We start from the raw sequence: 19,361 nt of genomic DNA on the forward strand, positions 1-19,361 counted from the left end.
TTCCCCCTAATGTAGTAAGGGAATATACTTTGTATGATTTCATTCTTTTTAAATCATTTTGTCTTTATTCATTTCATTTGTGACCCAGTACATGGTGTTTCATGGTGAAGGTGCCAAGGTCACCTGAAAGGAATGTGTTTTGTTGTGGTTTTAGAATTGCTCAGAATATGATTTTTGGGGGAGGAGGATCCTAATTTTGTCAATTACTGAGACAGATGTTAAAATATCTTACTACATTTGTGGAATTGTGTACTTTAATCCTTTACATGTGATGGGTTTTGCTTTATGTATTTTGAAGGATTGTTGTTAAGTATACACTTATGATTATTATGTCTTCATTATTTTGACACTTATTATGAAATGTCTCCCATTATTGTCACTATTTTTCTTGGTCTTGGAATTTCTTTTGTCTGTAATGTTAAGCATAGCTACTCACTATTTTATACTTTTGATTTGTGTGGCATATCTTTTTTTTAATTCATTTATTTTCAACCTGTTTGTGTCTCCATTTAGAGCATGTTGCTAATAGATGATATACAGTTGGGTTTTACTTTTATATATGTGCCAGTACACTGTGTCTTTTAACTAGTCTCTTTAGGTTAGTCTCTTCACATTTAATGTAGTTATATGATTGGGTTTACATCTATCATTTTATGAAGTTATTTTGTTTCATCTTTTTGAATATTACTTAAAAATACCTTTAATGATATGTAATCTACATATCATAAAGTTCAGCCATTTAAAGTGTACAGCTCAGTAGTTTTCAGTATATTCACAGGATCGTGAAGCCTTCAACATTATCAATTTTGGAACATTTTCATCATTTCAAAAACAAGCTGCTTTGTCCATTAGCAGCCAACTCCCCATTTTCCATTCTCTTAAATTCCAGCAACCACTAATCTACTCTATGTCTCTGTTATGGATATTTCATATAGATGGAATCATACAATTTGAGATATTTTGTGAGTGGCTTTTTTTCTTTTAGCGAAATGTTTTTAAGGTTCACTCATGTTTTAGCATGTATCAGAACATTATTCCTTTTTATTGTTGAGTAAAATTCCATTGTATGGATAATACCCCATCTCATTTGTTCACTCATTAGTTAACGGGCATTTATGATTTATCTGTAGTTTGACCATTCTGAATAATGTTGTTTTGAGCATTTGCATACATGTTTTTGCATAGATAGATGATTTCATTTCTTTTGGGTGTGGAATTTTTGAGCCATGTGGTAACTAGTTTAACTTTTTGAGAAACTGCCAAAACAGCTGTACCATTTTAAACTCTGATCAGTGATATATGAGGGTTCTAATTTCTCTGCTTTCTTGCCAACAGGATTTATCTGTTATTGTTTATTTTTTGCTTTTAGCCTTTGATTTTAGCCATCCTAGTGGTATCTCATTGTGGTGTTGATTTGTATTTCTTTTATTTTTTGAGATAGGAAATGAATATTTATTTATTTATTTTATTATTTTTTTAAAAAATTTTTATTTTATTTAACTTTACAATATTGTATTGGTTTTGCCATATATCAAAATGAATCTACCACAGGTATACATGTGTTCCCCATCCTGAACCCTCCTCCCTCCTCCCTCCCCATACCATCCCTCTGGGTTGTCCCAGTGCACCAGCCCCAAGCATCCAGTATCGTGCATCGAACCTGGACTGGCGACTTGTTTCATATATGATATTATACATGTTTCAGTGCCATTCTCCCAAATCATCCCACCCTCTCCCTCTCCCACAGAGTCCAAAAGACTGTTCTATACATCAGTGTCTCTTTTCCTGTCTTGTATACAGGGTTATTGTTACCATCTTTCTAAATTCCGTATATATGCATTAGTATACTGTATTGGTGTTTTTCTTTCTGGTTTACTTCACTCTGTATAATAGGCTCCAGTTTCATCCACCTCATTAGAACTGATTCAAATGTATACTTTGTGATGGCTGAGTAATACTCCATTGTGTATATGTACCACAGCTTTCTTATCCATTCGTCTGCTGATGGACATCTAGGTTGCTTCCATGTCCTGGCTATTATAAACAGTGCTGCGATGAACATTGGGGTACACGTGTCTCTTTCAATTCTGGTTTCCTCAGTATGTATGCCCAGCAGTGGGATTGCTGGATCATAAGGCAGTTCTATTTCCAGTTTTTTAAGGAATCTCCACACTGTTCTCCATAGTGGCTGTACTAGTTTGCATTCCCACCAACAGTGTAAGAGGGTTCCCTTTTCTCCACACCCTCTCCAGCATTTATTGCTTGTAGACTTTTGGATTGCAGCCATTCTGACTGGCATGAAATGGTACCTCATAGTGGTTTTGCTTTGCATTTCTCTGATAATGAGTGATGTTGAGCATCTTTTCATGTGTTTGTTAGCCATCTGTATGTCTTCTTTGGAGAAATGTCTAGTTCTTTGGCCCATTTTTTGATTGGGTCATTTATTTTTCTGGAATTGAACTGTAGGAGTTGCTTGTATATTTTTGAGATTAGTTGTTTGTCAGTTGCTTCATTTGCTATTATTTTCTCCCATTCTGAAAGCTGTCTTTTCACCTTGCTTATAGTTTCCTTTGTTGTGCAGAAGCTTTTAAGTTTAATTAGGTCCCATTTGTTTATTTTTGCTTTTATTTCCAATATTCTGGGAGATGGGTCATAGAGGATCCTGCTGTGATGTATGTTGGAGAGTGTTTTGCCTATGTTCTCCTCTAGGAGTTTTATAGTTTCTGGTTTTACGTTTAGATCTTTGATCCATTTTGACTTTATTTTTGTGTATGGTGTTAGAAAGTGTTCTAGTTTCATTCTTTTACAAGTGGTTGACCAATTTTCCCAGCACCACTTGTTAAAGAGATTGTCTTTAATTGTATATTCTTGCCTCCTTTGTCAAAGATAAGGTGTCCGTATGTGCGTGGATTTATCTCTGGGCTTTCTGTTTTGTTCCATTGATCTATATGATTTGTATTTCTTAAGTGTTTGTTAGACATGTTTCCATGGGCCTTTCTGGTTATTTACATGTTTTCTTTGGAGAAATGTCTATTCAGATTGTTGACACAATGTTTAATTGGGATATGCATCTTTTTTTTTTTAAGTATTTATTTGTTTTGGCCATGCCATGTGGCATGCGCAGGATCTTAGTTCCCTGACCAGAAATCAAACCTGTGGCCTCCGCAGTGGAAGCATGGGGTCTTAACCAGTGGACCACCAGAGCCCACCACTTTGAGCCCTTTATGTATTCTGGGTATAAGTCCCTATGAGATATGTAACTTGTCAGTATTCTTTTCTGTGGCATTTTTTACTTGATGGTATCATTTGCAGGATGAAATTTTTTAGATTTGGAAAATACCAGTTTATTATTTCTTTGGTTGCCTCTTCTTTTGGTGTTGTATCTAAGAAAACATTATTCAACACTAAGTCATGAAGAATCTGTTTGGGTTACTTTTATATGTCATATGAGTAATGTGTCCAGCTTAATTTTTTGGGTGTAGAGAAGAATTTTTAAGGTATCAGTTTTGTAGAGCTGTTTCTGTTTATGTCAGTTTTTTAGTGTTCCTCTGGCAATTTCAATATATTTCCTTACCTTTTAATAGTCTTTATTTTAAAAATATTTATTTGGCCCTGTCAGATCTCAGTTGCATTATTTGGAATCTTTCATTGTGGCACACAGGTGCTAGAGTGTGGGCTCAGTAGTTGCAGTGCTTGGGTTTAGTTGCTCCATGGCATTTGCGATCTTACTTCCCCCATCAGGGGTGGAACCCATGTCCCGTGCATTGCATGGAGGATTCTTTTTTTTTTTTTTTAATTGAAGGATAATTGTGTTACAGAATTGTGTTGGTTTTTGAGGTACATCAGCATGAATCAGCCATAGGTATACATATGTTCCCTCCCTCTTGAACCTCCTTCCCACCCCATCCCACCCCTCTAGGTTGTCACAGAGCCCTGGTTTGAGTTCTCTGAGTCATACAGCAAATTCCCACTGGCTATCTGTTTTACATATGTTAGTGTATATAGTTTCATGCTACCCTCTCCATTCGTTCCACCCTCTCCTACCCCTGAACCTGCCCCATGGCCACACGTCTGTTCTCTATGTCTGCATCTCCATTGCTGCACTGTAGAAAGGCTCATCAGTATCATGTTTCTAGATTCCATATATATGTGTTAATATCTTTCTGACTTACTTCATTCTGTATGTAGAAGGTAGATTCTTAACCACTGGACCCACCAGGGAAATCCCCAGTCTACTTAGTGTATGTACATTTAGTATTGTATCACTTTTTGTAAAGCATAGAAATCTTATATAACTAGAGATTCTTTCACATCACATCACCTCTGTCCATTATCACTTACACTGTTGTCTTATGTATTAGATCTGCTTGTTACGAACCGCAGAAGACAGTATTACAGTTTTTGCTTTCAATAATCATATGTACTTTTAAGAATTTAAGATCTAAAAGTCTGTTTTATTTACCCAAATGTTTATCATTTATGGTGCTCTTCTTTGCCTCCTGAAGATGTATGTTTTTCATCTAGTACCATTTCCCTTCATTCTGAAGAATTTCTTTTAGCCTTTATTGTAGTCTGTATTCTCATGGTGAATTCTGTTTGCTCTTTCTTACCTAAAAATATCTATTTCACCTTCATTTTGGAGGACATCTTAGTTAGAATTCTGGATTAACAGTTCTTTTTCTTCAAGCATTTTGATGATGTCTGTCTTACTATTTTGGCTTCCATTCTGTCTTACTATTTTGGCTTCTCATTGGAAATGAGAGATCAGGTATTACTTCAGTTATGGTTTCCCTGTGTTTGATGTGTCATTTTCTCTTGGCTGCTTCTTTAAGACTTTTGCTTGCTTTTTAGCAAGCCATTTTGCTTGTTTGGGGTTCACTGTGCTTCTTGAATCCATAAATTTGTCTTCTAATAGTGGAAATTTTCATCCATTGTTTTTCAAACTTTTCTTTGCTGCCATATTCTCGTATTTGTACACCCCCACATCCTGCCACCTCCTGGTTCCAGGCCTTCAATTATACATGTTCAGTTCAGTTCAGACACTCAGTCATGTCCAACTCTTTGCAGCCCCATGGACTGCAGCATGCTAGGCTTCCCTGTCCATCACCAACTTCCGGAGCTTGCTCAAGCTCTTGTCCATTGAGTCGGTGATGCCATCCAACCGTCTCATCCTCTGTCGTCCCCTTCTCCTTCCTCCTTCAATCTTTCCCAGCATCAGGGTCTTTTCCAACGAGTCCGTTCTTCACATCAGGTAGCCAAAGTATTGGAGCTTCAGCATCAGTCCTTCCAGTGAATATTCAGGACTGATTTCCTTTAGGATTGACTGGTTTGATTTCTTTGCAGTCCCAGTGACTCTCAGGAGTCTTCTCCAACACCACAGTTCAAAAGCATCAATTCTTTGGTGCTCAGCTTTCTTTATAGTCCAACTCTCACATTCATACACGACTACTGGAAAAACCATAGCTTTGACTATATGGACCTTTGTCGGCAAAGTAATGTGTCTGCTTTTTAATGTGCTCTCTAGGTTGGTCATAGCTTTTCTTCCAAGGAGCAAGCGTCTTTTTAAATTTGATGGCTGCAGTCACCATCTGCAGTGATTTTGGAGCCTCCCAAAATAAAGTCTGTCACTGTTTCCATTGTTTCCCCATTTATTTGTCATGAAGTGATGGGACCAGATGCCACGATCTTAGTTTTCTGAATGTAGAGTTTTGAGCCAACTTTTTCACGCTCCTCTTTCACTTTTACCAAGAGGCTCTTTACTTGTTCTTCGCTTTCTGCCATAAGTGTATCTGAGGTTATTGATATTTCTCCTGGCAATCTTGATTCCAGCTTTTGCTTCATCCAGCCCGGCATTTTGCATGATGTACTCTGCATGTAAGTTAAATAAGCAGGGTGACAATATACACTTCTTGACGTACTCCTTTTCCTATTTGGAACCAGTCTGTTGTTCCGTATTCAGTTCTAACTGTTGTTTCTTGACCTGCATATAGATTTCTCAGGAGGCAGGTCAGGTGGTCTGGAATCCCATCTCTTGAAGAATTTTTCAGTTTGTTGTGATCCACACAGTCATTGGCTTTGGCATAGTCAATAAAGCAGAAGTATATGTTTTTCTGGAACTCTCTTGCTTTTTCTATGATCCATCGGATGTTGACAGTTTGATCTCTGGTTCCTCTGCCTTTTCTAAATCCAGCTTGAACATCTGGAAGTTCTCGGTTCATGTACTGTTGAAGCCCGGCTTGGAGAATTTTGAGCATTGCTTGACTAGCGTGTGAGATGAGTGAAATTGTGTGGTCGTTTGAACATCTTTGGCATTGCCTTTCTTTGGGTTGGGAATGAAAACTGACTTATCCCAGTCCTGTGGCCACTTCTGAATTTTCCAAATTTGCTGGCATATTGAGTGCAGCACTTTCACAGATTCATCTTTTAAGATTTGAAGTAGCTCAACTGGAATTCCATCACCTCCACTAGCTTTGTTCATAGTGATGCTTCCTAAGGCCCACTTGATTTCACATTCCAGGAAGTCTGGCTCTAGGTCAGTGATCACACCATGGTGGTTATCTGGGTCATGAAGTCTTTTTTGCATAGTTCTTCTGTGGATTCTTGCCACCTCTTCTTAATATCTACTGCTTCTGTTACGTCTGTACCATTTTTATCCTTTATTGTGCCCATCTTTGCATGAAATATTCCCTTGGTATTATACATGTTAGGCTTCTTGTTACTGTTCATTAGATCTCTGAGGCTCTTCATATTTTCACTGTTTTCTCTTTTTCAGATAGATTCTATCTATTGATAAAGTAACTTCAGGTTCTTTGATTCTTGCCTTTGTCATCTTGATTCTGCTGTTAAGCCCATCCAATGAATTTTTCACTTCATGTTTTATATTTTTAAGTTTCAGAATTTTTATTTAGTTCAGTAGTTGTTTTTCTTCTGTTGAGATCTTATGTTTCTTTTACTCTAGGTATATTTTCACTTATCTCATAGAACTTAGTTATACTAGCTATTACTGTAAAGCCTGATTCCAATGGCTAGGTCATTTTAGGATTGACTTTCATTGATTGCCTTTTATCTTGGGTATGATCAACCAGTTTTCTGATTCTTCATAGATTAGATAATTTGAATTGTTTGCTAGACCTTGTTATTTGTGGGAAGTCTGATTCTATTAAAAATCATTTTGAAGAAATTGATACTGTTTTTATCAGGCACTTGAGTTGGTTGGACTTAAGCTGCCTACTAAATATTTTGAGCAATTGCTTGAATTTCGTTTCATTTCTTTTTTTCCTTAACTGGATTCTAGCCTGCCCCTTACATGGAGTGGTTGGCCCAAGGTCACTGGGAGATTTGGGCAGATTCTATACGTAAAAATTCAGGGACTCTGCTCCTGGTTCTCTCCTCTTCTGGATTCAGATGTCACTTTCCTGAACTTCTGGTTCTTCACATATTAAGACTGCAGGAGCCACTGCAGGCTGACTGTGGCTTGTCTTCAGATGAAAAGTCCCAGAAAAGGGGGAACTCTGCTTTTGCTGGTCCCTTCCCAATTTTGACCTCTGGTGGGAAACCAGCATCTTATCTGGCTGCTTATCCTGTGTAAGGGTTTGTCTCTTATAAACTTTTTTTTTTTCTTATAAACTTACTTAGGCATTTTAGAAGTAGAAATTTATTTTATCATGGATTTAAAAACATTTGGTATCTTTGAATTTATTGCAGTTTTTATCTCTTATAGCATTAAGTGATTTCATCTTTGGACAGCAGGATCCTCTTTAGGTTGCTTCAGATAGGTCCTTTTGACAGGACTAAAGCAATCTTTTACAACTTCCTTGCTATTTAATAGAACATTGTATTTAGGGCATACTTGACCTAGACTTGGAACCATCCACTTCTCTCAGGAGTCCTGGTTGCTTCAGGAAATGCTATTTGGAGACCCCAGCCTGGGAGATAGGCGTGTTTATTTCTACTATGGTAGTAATGAATCTTTCTAAAACACAAGAAAATAGGTTAATTTATATTTATTTTTTATCTTTTGCTTAAATGAAGAAATAATGATGGTAAATGTTTTATCCAACAAAAAATGTTTCATGCCATAATTACATCTTTCATATAATACGAGAAAGATCAAACTTAAAACTTGAATTTATTCTTCTTATGTAGCCTGTGGTTTTTTTTTGGTTGCAATTATAGTCTTACTGCTTTTTGTAGATATAATGAATGGTGTTCACAATCTGAGTAATCCAGCTGAATGGATTGTTATATAGTTACAGCTTCCTAAAGGTCAGTATTTTGTGTGAACTTGATTTAGTGAAGTATAGTGAGTTTTATACTTTGGGAAAAAAGCTAATTTAAAGTAGAAAAAGTATTTGGAAATTGATGCCTACATTATAAAGATGCAAAGTAGCTGTATGCTTTCTTACTACACTACATTAAGTAAAATAGAAACAACCATCTTATATAATTTCTGTGTGTTTGGACCATTTCAATTAAAACGTTCTTCTCCCTCATCCCCCTTGGTAAAATGTGAGATTGTGGAAACCAAAAAATAAAACTAAAACTAAAATCATCTGTGTACCAGGATTTACTTGTGTATTTTAACAGTTCAGTTCAGTCGCTCAGTCATGTCCGACTCTCTGTGACCCCATGAACCGCAGCACGCCAGGCCTCCCTGTCCATCACCAACACCTGGAGTTCACTCAGACTCATGTCCATCGAGTCGGTGATGCCATCCAGCCATCTCATCCTCTGCTGTCCCCTTCTCCTCCTGCCCCCAATCCCTCCCAGCATCAGAGTCTTTTCCAATGAGTCAGCTCTTCGCATGAGGTGGCCAAAGTATTGGAGTTCCAGCTTTAGCATCAGTCCTTCCAGTGAACACCCAGGACTGATCTCCTTCAGGATGGACTGGTTGGATCTCCTTGCAGTCCAAGGAACTCTCAAGAGTCTTCCCAACACCACAGTTCAAAAGCATCAATTCTTGGGTGCTCAGCTTTCTTTATAGTCCAACTCTCACATCTGTACATGACCACTGGAAAAACCATAGCCTTGACTAGACGGACCTTTGTTGGCAAAGTAGTGTCTCTGCTTTTGAATATGCTATCTAGGTTGGTTATAACTTTCCTTCCAAGGAGTAAGTGTCTTTTAATTTCATGGCTGCAGTCACCATCTGCAGTGATTTTGGAGCCCCAAAAATAAAGTCTGACACTTTCCACTGTTTCCCTGTCTATTTCCCATGAAGTGATGGGACCAGATGCCATGATCTTCGTTTTCTGACTGTTGAGCTTTAAGCCAACTTTTTCACTCTCCTCTTTCACTTTCATCAAGAGGCTCTTTAGTTCTTCACTTTCTGCCATAAGGGTGGTGTCATCTGCATATCTGAGGTTATTGATATTTCTCCTGGCAATCTTGATTCTAGCTTGTGCTTCTTCCAGCCCAGCGTTTTAACAGTACCTCTCACTAAATAAGAATACGTCTGTGGAATTCTAGTAGTAACGTGTATAGCTGTAGCCTACTGTGTGAAACTTTGAGGTTGGATGGGTTTACTGTAAGATCTAGAATTTCTGTTTTCCTGAATCTGATCCTTTTTTCTTGAACGTAGGGTGAAGTCTCTAACTATAACTTAACCTTTTTTTTTCTCACTATCATTTTTTCTCTCAAGTCTCATATATATCTATTTTTACCTTTTTTGGGAAGATAGAATAGTATTTTATTTATTAGCATGTAGTTTTCTCTTAGAGTTTTCTTCTCTGCATTTTGTTTTTTTTTTGGTCACTCCATGGGGCACGTGGGACCTTAGTTTCCCAGCCAAGGATTGAACTGTGCCCCCTGAATGGTAGGTAGAATCTTAACCACCGGACTGCCAGGGAGGTCCTTTTCTTTGCATTTTTAAACTGACTTAAAATCTTTGTGAATATAACATTAGCTTCCTCACTGTTACACAGTTTAAATAAAAATTTTATAGTTATAAACAGCCATATAAAGTATTTTTGTGCATATATCTTTTCATGTCTTGAGATTAAAGCATATAAATAATATAAAGATCATTAAGATATGGTACTTAATAATGGGTATTTTTATTATATTTCCTTTGACTCCTGAAGTGAATTAATTGAATCAGTATTTTTCTTGAAGCATATCGCTAAATTGTTCTCCAAAAGAATTAGATTATAGTGCCATCAACAGTATATAAAAATAAATGTTCACTGCACTTTGAACATTACGGATTATTTTTTAAGAAAAGATTTACTAAAGTGGGCAAAAACGCCTATTCTATGTGACTTTTATATTCATATTTATTTGGATATAAGTAAGGTTAAATGGTTTTTCATAAATTAGCTACATCTACTTTTTATTAGATTGAAGTACAGTCAATTTACAGTGTGTTAGTTTCAAGTGTATATAGAAAGATGATTAAGTTACACTCACACACATTTGCATATGTGTGTGGTCTGTTTCAGATTCTTTTCCATTATAGATTACTGCAGGGTATTGAGTAATAGATCCCTGTGCTATACAGTAGGTCCTTTTTGTTTACCTGTTTTATACATAGTGGTATGTATATGTTAATCCCAAAGTCCTAATTTATCCTCCTCACATCCCCTTTGGTAACTTAAGTTTTTCTCCTAAATGTTTGAGAGTCTATTTCTGTTTTGTAAATAAGTTCAATTGTATCATTTTTTTAAGATTGTACATATAAGTGATACCATATGATAATTGATTTCTGACTTTTTTCATTTAGTATGATCATCTCTAGGACAACCATCCATGTTGCTGCAGATGGCATTATTTCATGCTTTTTAATGGCTAATATTTCATGTATATATATGTGCACACACGCACGCACACACCCCTACATACACACACACCACATCTTTTATGTCCATTTCTCTATTGATGGGCATTTAGGTTGCTTATTGGAGGTGATGGAATTCCAGTTGAACTATTTCAAATCCCGAAAGATAATGCTGTGAAAGTGCTGCACTCAATATGCCAGCAAATTTGGAAAACTCAGCAGTGGCCACGGGACTGGAAAAGGTCAGTTTTCATTCCAATGCCAAAGAAAGGCAATGCCAAAGAATGCTCAAACTACCGCACAATTGCACTCATCTCACACGCTAGTAAAGTAATGCTTAAAATTCTCCAAGCCAGGCTTCAGCAATATGTGAACCGTGAACTTGCAGATGTTCAAGCTGGTTTTCGAAGAGGTAGAGGAACCAGAGATCAAATTGCCAACATCCGCTGGATCATAGAAAAAGCAAGAGAGTTCCAGAAAAACATCTATTTCTACTTTATTGACTATGCCAAAGTCTTTGACTGTGTGGATGACAATCAACTGTGGAAAATTCTGAAAGAGATGGGAATACCAGACCACCTGACCTGCCTCTTGAGAAATCTGTATGCAGGTCAGGAAGCAACAGTTAGAACTGGACATGGAACAACAGACTGGTTCCAAATAGGAAAAGGAGTACGTCAAGGCTGTATATTGTCACCCTGCTTAATTAACTTCTATGCAGAGTACATCATGAGAAACGCTGGGCTGGAAGAAGCACAAGCTAGAATCAAGATTGCTGGGAGAAATATCAGTAACCTCATATATGCAGATGACACACCCTTATGGCAGAAAGTGAAGAAGAACTAAAACGCCTCTTGATGAAAGTGAAAGAGGAGAGTGAAAAAGTTGGCTTAAAGCTCAACATTCAGAAAACTAAGAGCATGGCATCTGGTCCCATTACTTCATGGGAAGTAGATGGGGAAACAGTGGAAACAGTGTCAGACTTTATTTTTGGGGGCTCCAAAATCACTGCAGATGGCGCCTGCAGCCATGAAATTAAAAGACACTTACTCCTTGGAAGGAAAGTTATAACCAACCTAGATAGCAAATTATTCAGAAGCAGAGACATTACTTTGCCAACAAAGGTCCATCTAGTCAAGGCTGTGGTTTTTCCAGTGGTCATGTATGGATGTGAGAGTTGAACTATAGAGAAAGCTGAGCGCCCAAGAATTGATGCTTTTGAACTGTGGTGTTGGAGAAGACTCTTGAGAGTCCCTTGGACTGCAAGGAGATCCAACCAGTCCATCCTGAAGGAGATCAGTCCTGGGTGTTCATTGGAATGACTGATGCTGAAGGTGAAACGCCAATACTTTGGCCACCGGATGTGAAGAGCCGACTCATTTGAAAAGACCTTGATGCTGGGAAAGATTGAGGGCAGGAGGAGAAGGGATCGACAGAGGATGAGATGGTTGGATGGCATCACCGACTCAATGGACATGGGATTGGGTCCACTCCGGGAGTTGGTGATGGACAGTGAGGCCTGGCGTGCTGCGGTTCGTGGGGTCGCAAAGAGTCAGACATGACTGAACGACTGAATTGAACTAAACTGATCTGATACCTTGGCTGTTGTAAATAGTACTGCGATTTATATTGCATTGGGGTGCATGTATGTTTTTGAGTTTTTTCTCTGGATATATATAGTCAGTAGTGGGATTGCTGGGTCATTTAGTGGCTCTATTTTTAGTTTTTTTGGGACCCTCTGTTCTGTTTTCCATAATGGCTACACCAGTTTACATTCATACAAGTAGTGTAGGAGGGTTCCTTTTTCTCCATACCCTCTCCAGGCAGCTTGTATTATTTGTAGGCTTAAAAAAACCAACAAACCTTATTAGAGGGCTGCTTTCTTGTTATGGTGTGCCGGCTTCTCATTGCGGAGGCTTCTCTCGTCACAGAGCACGTGCAGAGCGTGTGGGTGCCTGGGCTTCCGCAGTTGCGGCACCTGGGCCTGGTTGCCACATGGCAGTAGAATCTTGCCGCACGAGGGATTGAACCTGTGTCCCCAGCATTGGCTGGCAGATTCTCAATCACTGGACCATCAGGGAAGTCCTGTAGACTTTTTAATGATGGTCATTCTGACTGCTGTGAAGCAATACCTCACTGTAATTTTTATTTGTATTTCTCTGATAATTAGCAGTATTGACCACCCTTTCCTGTGCCACGTTGCCAGGGATTGAACTGGGAGCCTCGGCACTGAAAGTGTGGAGTCCTAATCACTGGCTCATCAGTGTTGCCTTATTGTTTTTCTGTCTAGGTATCTGTCCATTGATGAAGTGAGGACTTGATATCCCTACCATTATTGTATTACTGTCCATTTCTCTTTGTCCATTAATATTTACCTTATGTATTCATATGTTCTGGTGTTGGTTGCATATACATTAAAGTTGTTTCATCTTGTTTGATTGACTCTATGACCTTTATGTAATGATCTTTGTCTCTTATAACAGTCTTTATAGTCTGTTTTGTCTGGTACAAGCATAGCTGAGTTACTTTTGATTTTTCTGTTTGCGTGGAATACTTTTTTCCACCCTCTTATTTTGTCTGTGTGATACAAGCATAACTACTCTGACTTAATTTTTATTTTTTCATTTGCACTTTTTTCCACCCTCTCATTTTTTCTGTGTGTAATACAAGCATTGCTGCTCTGACTTTTGATTTTTCCATTTGCTTAAAATACCTTTTTCCACCCTCTCACTTTGTGTGTGTCTCTATATCTGAAGTGAGTCTCTTGTAGGCAGCATGTATGTGGGTCTTGTTTCCATATCTATTCAGGCAGCCTTTTGGTTGGAGCATTTAGTCTGTTTACATTTAAGGTAATTATTGATATATGTGTTCTTATTGCCATTTTGTTAATTGTTTTGGATTTGTTTTGTCGGTCTTTTCCCCCCGTTCTTCTTCCTTTGTTTTCTTGTGATTTGATGGCCTTTTTGGGTTGTGTTTCTGGACTTCCCTGGTGTCTCAGACGTTGAAGAGTCTGCCTGCAATATGGGAGACCTGGGTTAGATCCCTAGGTTGGGAAGATCCCCTGGAGAAGGAAATGGCAACCCTCTCCAGTATTCTTGCCTGGGGAATCCCATGGACAGAGGAACCTGGCAGGCTACAGTCAATGGGGTCGCCGAGTTGGACACGACTGAGTGACTAATACTTCCATACTTCCATACTTTGGGTTAAGTTTGGATTCCCTTTTCTTTTTTATGTGTGTTATCTATTACAGATTTTTGGTTTGCAGTTACCTTGAGATTTTGGTATAGTGCTCTGTATATATATAGGATTGTTTTAAGTTGCTGGCCTTTAAATTTCAAGTGCATTTTAAAAAACCTGATTTTGTATTCTCTTCCCATCATGCTGACTGTTTCTGATATAATATTTTACATCTAATTGTTTTGTATATGCCTTAACTGCTTCTGGTGGATGTAGATGATTTTACTTCTTTGGTCTTTATCCTCCCTAATCAGCTTGAGTGAGTGAAGTTGCTCAGTTGTGTCCGACTCTTTGTGACTCCATAGACTGTAGTCTACCAGGCTCTTCCCTCCATGGGATTCTCCAGGCAAGAGTACTGGAGTGGGGTGCCATTTCCTTCTCCAGGGGATCTTCCCAACCCAGGGATGGAACAGAGAGGTCTCCCGCATTCCAGGCAAACGCTTTAACCTCTGAGCCACCAGGGAAGCTGTGTACTTATATACTGTTTGATCTTAACTTCCTGCTCTTTATTTTACTTTGTAGCTCATTTATCTTAGGGTATTACATGCTTCAAACTGATAGCTTATGGTGAACGGTGTTGGATTCGTCATCTCTGAAAATTTAGCTTTAATGTAGAAGAAAAATTTAGAAGAAAATTTAGCTTCAGGATCAGGTACCAGGCTTGACCACTCAGGGCTCTTGTGTGGCAGAAGTTTCATTACAGTGTAAAAGGACAGAGAAGGCTACTAACATAGACATTAGAAGAGAATGGAGAGTGCCCTCGTCTCTAGTTTTAGCAAGGGACCTAGATACTTTTTCAGTTGGTTATTACAGTAAATCAAAGAATGTCTCAAGGTTGTAAAGGTCTTACCAGACCCACTCCCACAATTTACATTTTAAGATAACAGGATTAGTCAGAAGGTTCTTAAGAAGGAGAAACATGTCCTCAAGCAGGATACTTTGTTGTTATATAATACTTAGTACAGAGTTTAAGATGAGTTGTTTTGTTGTGTAGTCATCAGCTCTGGGCTTAAAGGAAAAAACAACAACAACAACAACAAAAAAGGTTTTATGTGACTAAGACTGAGGAATGTAGGGAATAAAACCTTTGTCCTTTTCTCCTCCTTTTGAGCCAGACCCCTTTCTCCTCCTTGGGTACCCTGGACGTCTCATCAACCTACCTAAGAATTGACTCTCAAAACCTCTTTGGAGAGTAAGGAAGGGTACAGATAATAAGTAGTTATATATGACTTTATGACTTCTAGGAATATAGTCTTTATAGTAAGACAGTGCCACAGAAAACTCGGTAATTATTTTTATAATCATTTCAGTCCTCTTGTCAGTAGGGAAAAGAAATGGTAATACTGGCTTGGTGTTTATTTCTGGTTTTAAATTGTGGGAGTGGTAGAGAGAGGGATCCATAATATATTACTGAGTATCATTGTGCTGTGAATGAAAAGAATAATGGGAATAACTAGAGCAGTTCTTGGCCTTCCATAGGCAGGTCAGCACATATGAGATCATAATCTGCTTAAATCAAAATTCTGAATTTGAATTTGCCTCTTTATTTCAGGAGAAACCAGATCCAACTGACTGTGTAATAATCCTGGTTGATTCTACTCAGACAGTAAAGGGATAGAGGCAAATATTAAAAACCGTGCCCAAATACTGTGTTCAGAGGATCTTTTTATTTTTATTAATACAAGAAAAAGGAAAAAAGTCTTTAACATTTTACTGTTCACTAAATTTTACTTTTTAAAAGTTCTTGTCTGGTACTCTGAGGATGATCACTTATCATAGAGAATTACTTGATCAGGATCTTTCTGAAATATTCTTGGTGGCAACTAAGAGAAAATGCCACTACCACATTTTGAATAGTTTTGAAGTTACAGGGAAGATGTTATACTTTGGTAATCTGAAAAATCTCTTTGTTTCCTCCCCTTTTAATAGAGATGTGAACTGTGTCCTCATAAGGATGGAGCTTTAAAAAGAACAGATAATGGCGGTAAGTGCAGAAAATTTTGAAGAAATTTTTCTTGAGAACTGGAGTGCAGATGTATTTTAAAATATCTGGTAATTCATTTATATCAAAAGTGATGGCCACTCAAATATTTTTTTAACAGTATTGGATATAATGTTTTCATGAATTTTCTTTTTATTGAAACACAAATTTTCTACTTTTTGAACAAACTTGGTATATTTTGTTTTGTGTTTTTAGTGCAGAATGATCCACATACTTCTAATTAAAATTTTGAGTTTATTTTTTTAAATGAATACAATTTCTTATATTAGTTGGGAAAATAAGCCACTTTTTTTTCCTTGGTTAGGGATAAAAATCTATTGTTTTAAATTCCTTTTTCCCTCTTTTGTGTATTGCTAGACAAATGATGTTTCCAATGAATGTTAATTTTGACACCCTGTGGATCTTTGTTGTTTGAATATAAAGAAATTTGATTTCTCTTAAATTTTGGTGTGCTTTCCTAAGGCCCTTTTATATTTCTAGTTTTCATTTCCATTTTTAGTTACCTTTCTCAAAGAAATCCCATGTTTCTTTATAGCTCAGTACCATTCTTATTAAATGTGTAGGCATCAATTTATTCATCTGTGACATACTATGAAAAGTAACTGATGAATCTCAAAAAGTGGAGATTAAGCCACTGTTCGTATGTACTTCCGTTTTGGGCAGCCAACTCTATGAAGTGTTTTGGCATAGAATAGTGTCATGACATGAGTAAATAAAAGGAAAAAATAGTGTTTTTGGATAGCAATATATCTGTTTAAATTTAATGTTTAGACCGTAAGTCACATTATCCAAAATTTTAAATATTAAAAACCCTCCCTCCTACTGCTGTTCACCATCTACACAGTTTCTATTACTTTTTTGCATATACCAGTAAATATGAGGAGACATATTTTTGTAACTTTAATACAAATGGATTAATAGTAGCATACTCTCTTGCATCTTAAGTTTTTTTCCCTGAACAATTTATCTACTATCAATATAGAGCTTTATTTATTACTGCATGTTATGGAATTAGTCACCTGTTGATGGACTTTCTAATCTTTTGTGTTTTTGACTGCTGCTTGTAGTATATATGTCATTTTGCTTGTATGCAGTGAAATCTGTAGGATTTTATTAATTCTCAGATGTAGAACTGTTGGATCAAACATTTTACAGTTAATTTTGGTAGATATTCCCAAATTATTCTGTTTAGTGGTTGTACCAGTTTGTGTTCCCAGCAGTAATGAATGAAAACCTATTCTTTATGTCTTTGGTAATCCGGTAGGTGAAAGTATCTCAGAGCTTGTATTTTGCATTTCTCTTATTATGACTGAATCTGAGCATCTTTTCATGTTTTTAAGAGCAATTCATGTTGTCCCTTCTGTGATCTCTTCATATGCTTTTTCTATTTAGTCGTTGATCTTTCTCTTTTTGATTTGTTGGAGCTTTCGTAGAAGCACTTAATATATTAGGCTTTTTTGATGATTCATTCTTGCTGTTAATCTTTGCTCTTGGGGTTTTTATCTGTACAGAAGGTTTTGATTTTTATTTAGTTGAATTTATTAATCTTATGTGTCATGGCTTCTGATATTTTGAACCATTAGTTAAACAGGCTTTCCCTACTCCAAAGTTATATAGGGAATGCTTTCACATTTTCCTCTTTGTTTTTCGTTTGTTTTTGGCTGCGATGCACAGCATGTGGTGTAGTCTGACCAAGGACTGAATCTGTGCCTCTTGTAGTGGAAATGTGGGAGTTCTAACCACTGGACCACCAGGGGAGTACCTTCTTTAGTATTTTTATGACTTCTTTTTCCTTTCTTTCCTTCTTTCTTTCAGTTCATTTTTCCTTACTGATTTGCAGTGCCATCTGTGTTATAGTCTAAATTTGGTGTGTATTTAAAAGATTCTAAATTCTGTTCCAAAATTATTTTGGAGCATGAAATGCATTTTCCTGTAGAAATGCTAATTGTATTTGCAGCGTGGTTAGCAAAATCCCACAGTGTGCCTGATACATAGTATTAATGATACTGTTCTTTAAGATCTACTACCCATTTTTCCAGGAGCCTGGTGAGCTACAGTCCAAGGGGTCAGACACAACCTAGCAACTAACAGCTATTTTTCATGCTGGAAAATTATGTTCCAAGTTTTAGTTTTCTTTCTCTAGTGATCATGATCAGGAATTTCTCAGTTTTACTTTTGATTTTCTTCATGTCACCTACTCCATAGATCTTTGTTGAAGGTAAGTGTTTTAACATAGATTGGTGTGTGGAAAGTGAGTTATAGGCAAAGGGAGAAGCAAATGATAAAGACCCAGATGTATCAGGGGTTGGCATTGTAAAGTTTGAATGGTAGGCCTTCTGAGAGGTGGAGCTTCTTTTCCCTTTCCCCTGCTAGTCTTTTCCTTCCCTCCCTCCCCTCGTGCCCCCTCCCCCAGTCTTGACATGCCTTCCTTCCCCACCTTCTCCCTTTGCTTTTCTTCTCCCCCTCCCCCTTTTTAGTTCAAGACTTGGTCCTGATGATTATCAGGAGCCATTGAAGCTGAGGGATAACATGAGTTTTCTGTTTTAGAAAGATCACTCTGACAGCCTTGTGAATGGGTTAGAAGGCTATGAGACAAGACCAACTATAAAAAAGAAAGGTGTAGCTGGGTCCTGTGCGCTTTTAACATACTTAAAATCAGTTACATAGGAAGAGATAGAAAAAAAAATTGTAGAGGTAATTCAGTCTGCCATTTTATTGACTGAGGTCTAGCCAAACCTATATGGAAATCTCTTGTGAATGATTTTAAGTTAAGGCTTTCCCAACCATATTTGTCAAAGACAGGAAGTGTACAATTGAGGGGGGCCAGGCAAGAGGCAGTGTCAGCTTATCTATATTCTTGAAGAGGAATTTTTAAAATGAGTTGAGGGCCATTGATAGACACTATCTGACAGAACAATGAGAAGAATTGGAATACAGCAGGGTTGTATATTCATAACAATGTACAATATCATGCACTTTCTCTATTGGAGTTAAAAGCTGCTTTTCAAGGATAGTTTTGATTATTCCTATTTTGTGTGAGTTACTCAGTCGTGTCTGACTCTTTGCTACCCCATGGATTGTAGCCTACCAGGCTCCTTTGTTCATGGGATTTTCTGGGCAAGAATACTGAAGTACGTTGCCGTTTCCTTCTCCAGGGGATCTTCCCAACCTAGGGATCGAACCTGAGTCTTCTGCATTGCAGGCAGATTCTTTACCATCTGAGTTCCTATTTTGAGGGGCTATAATTTATACTCCGATGTTGGAATCTACATTCTACAAAGATAGGACTTTGCTTTATTGCAGTGAATCCAAGGGAGAGATACTGAGAAACTGTTTGAGATAGAAGTA

At 37.5% G+C, this 19,361-nt stretch overlaps 1 protein-coding gene across 5 annotated transcripts in view; it reads left to right on the forward strand.

The window, feature by feature from the left end:
- The window catches only part of MLLT10 (MLLT10 histone lysine methyltransferase DOT1L cofactor), a 207,311-nt gene that overhangs the window by 32,769 nt on the left and 155,181 nt on the right, over positions 1-19,361 (forward strand). For all 5 annotated transcript variants that reach the window (XR_002182142.2, XR_002182143.2, XM_019973026.2 and 2 more), the window contains exon 4: positions 15,941-15,995. Coding sequence is in view for 3 of the 5 variants with exons in the window: in XM_019973026.2 (XP_019828585.2) it covers positions 15,941-15,995 (55 nt within the window). In the remaining 2 variants the exon portion in view is untranslated. The remainder of the gene's footprint in view (positions 1-15,940; positions 15,996-19,361) is intronic.

Source organism: Bos indicus, chromosome 13, assembly GCF_029378745.1.
Source record: "Bos indicus isolate NIAB-ARS_2022 breed Sahiwal x Tharparkar chromosome 13, NIAB-ARS_B.indTharparkar_mat_pri_1.0, whole genome shotgun sequence".
NCBI classification, from domain to species: domain Eukaryota; kingdom Metazoa; phylum Chordata; class Mammalia; order Artiodactyla; family Bovidae; genus Bos; species Bos indicus.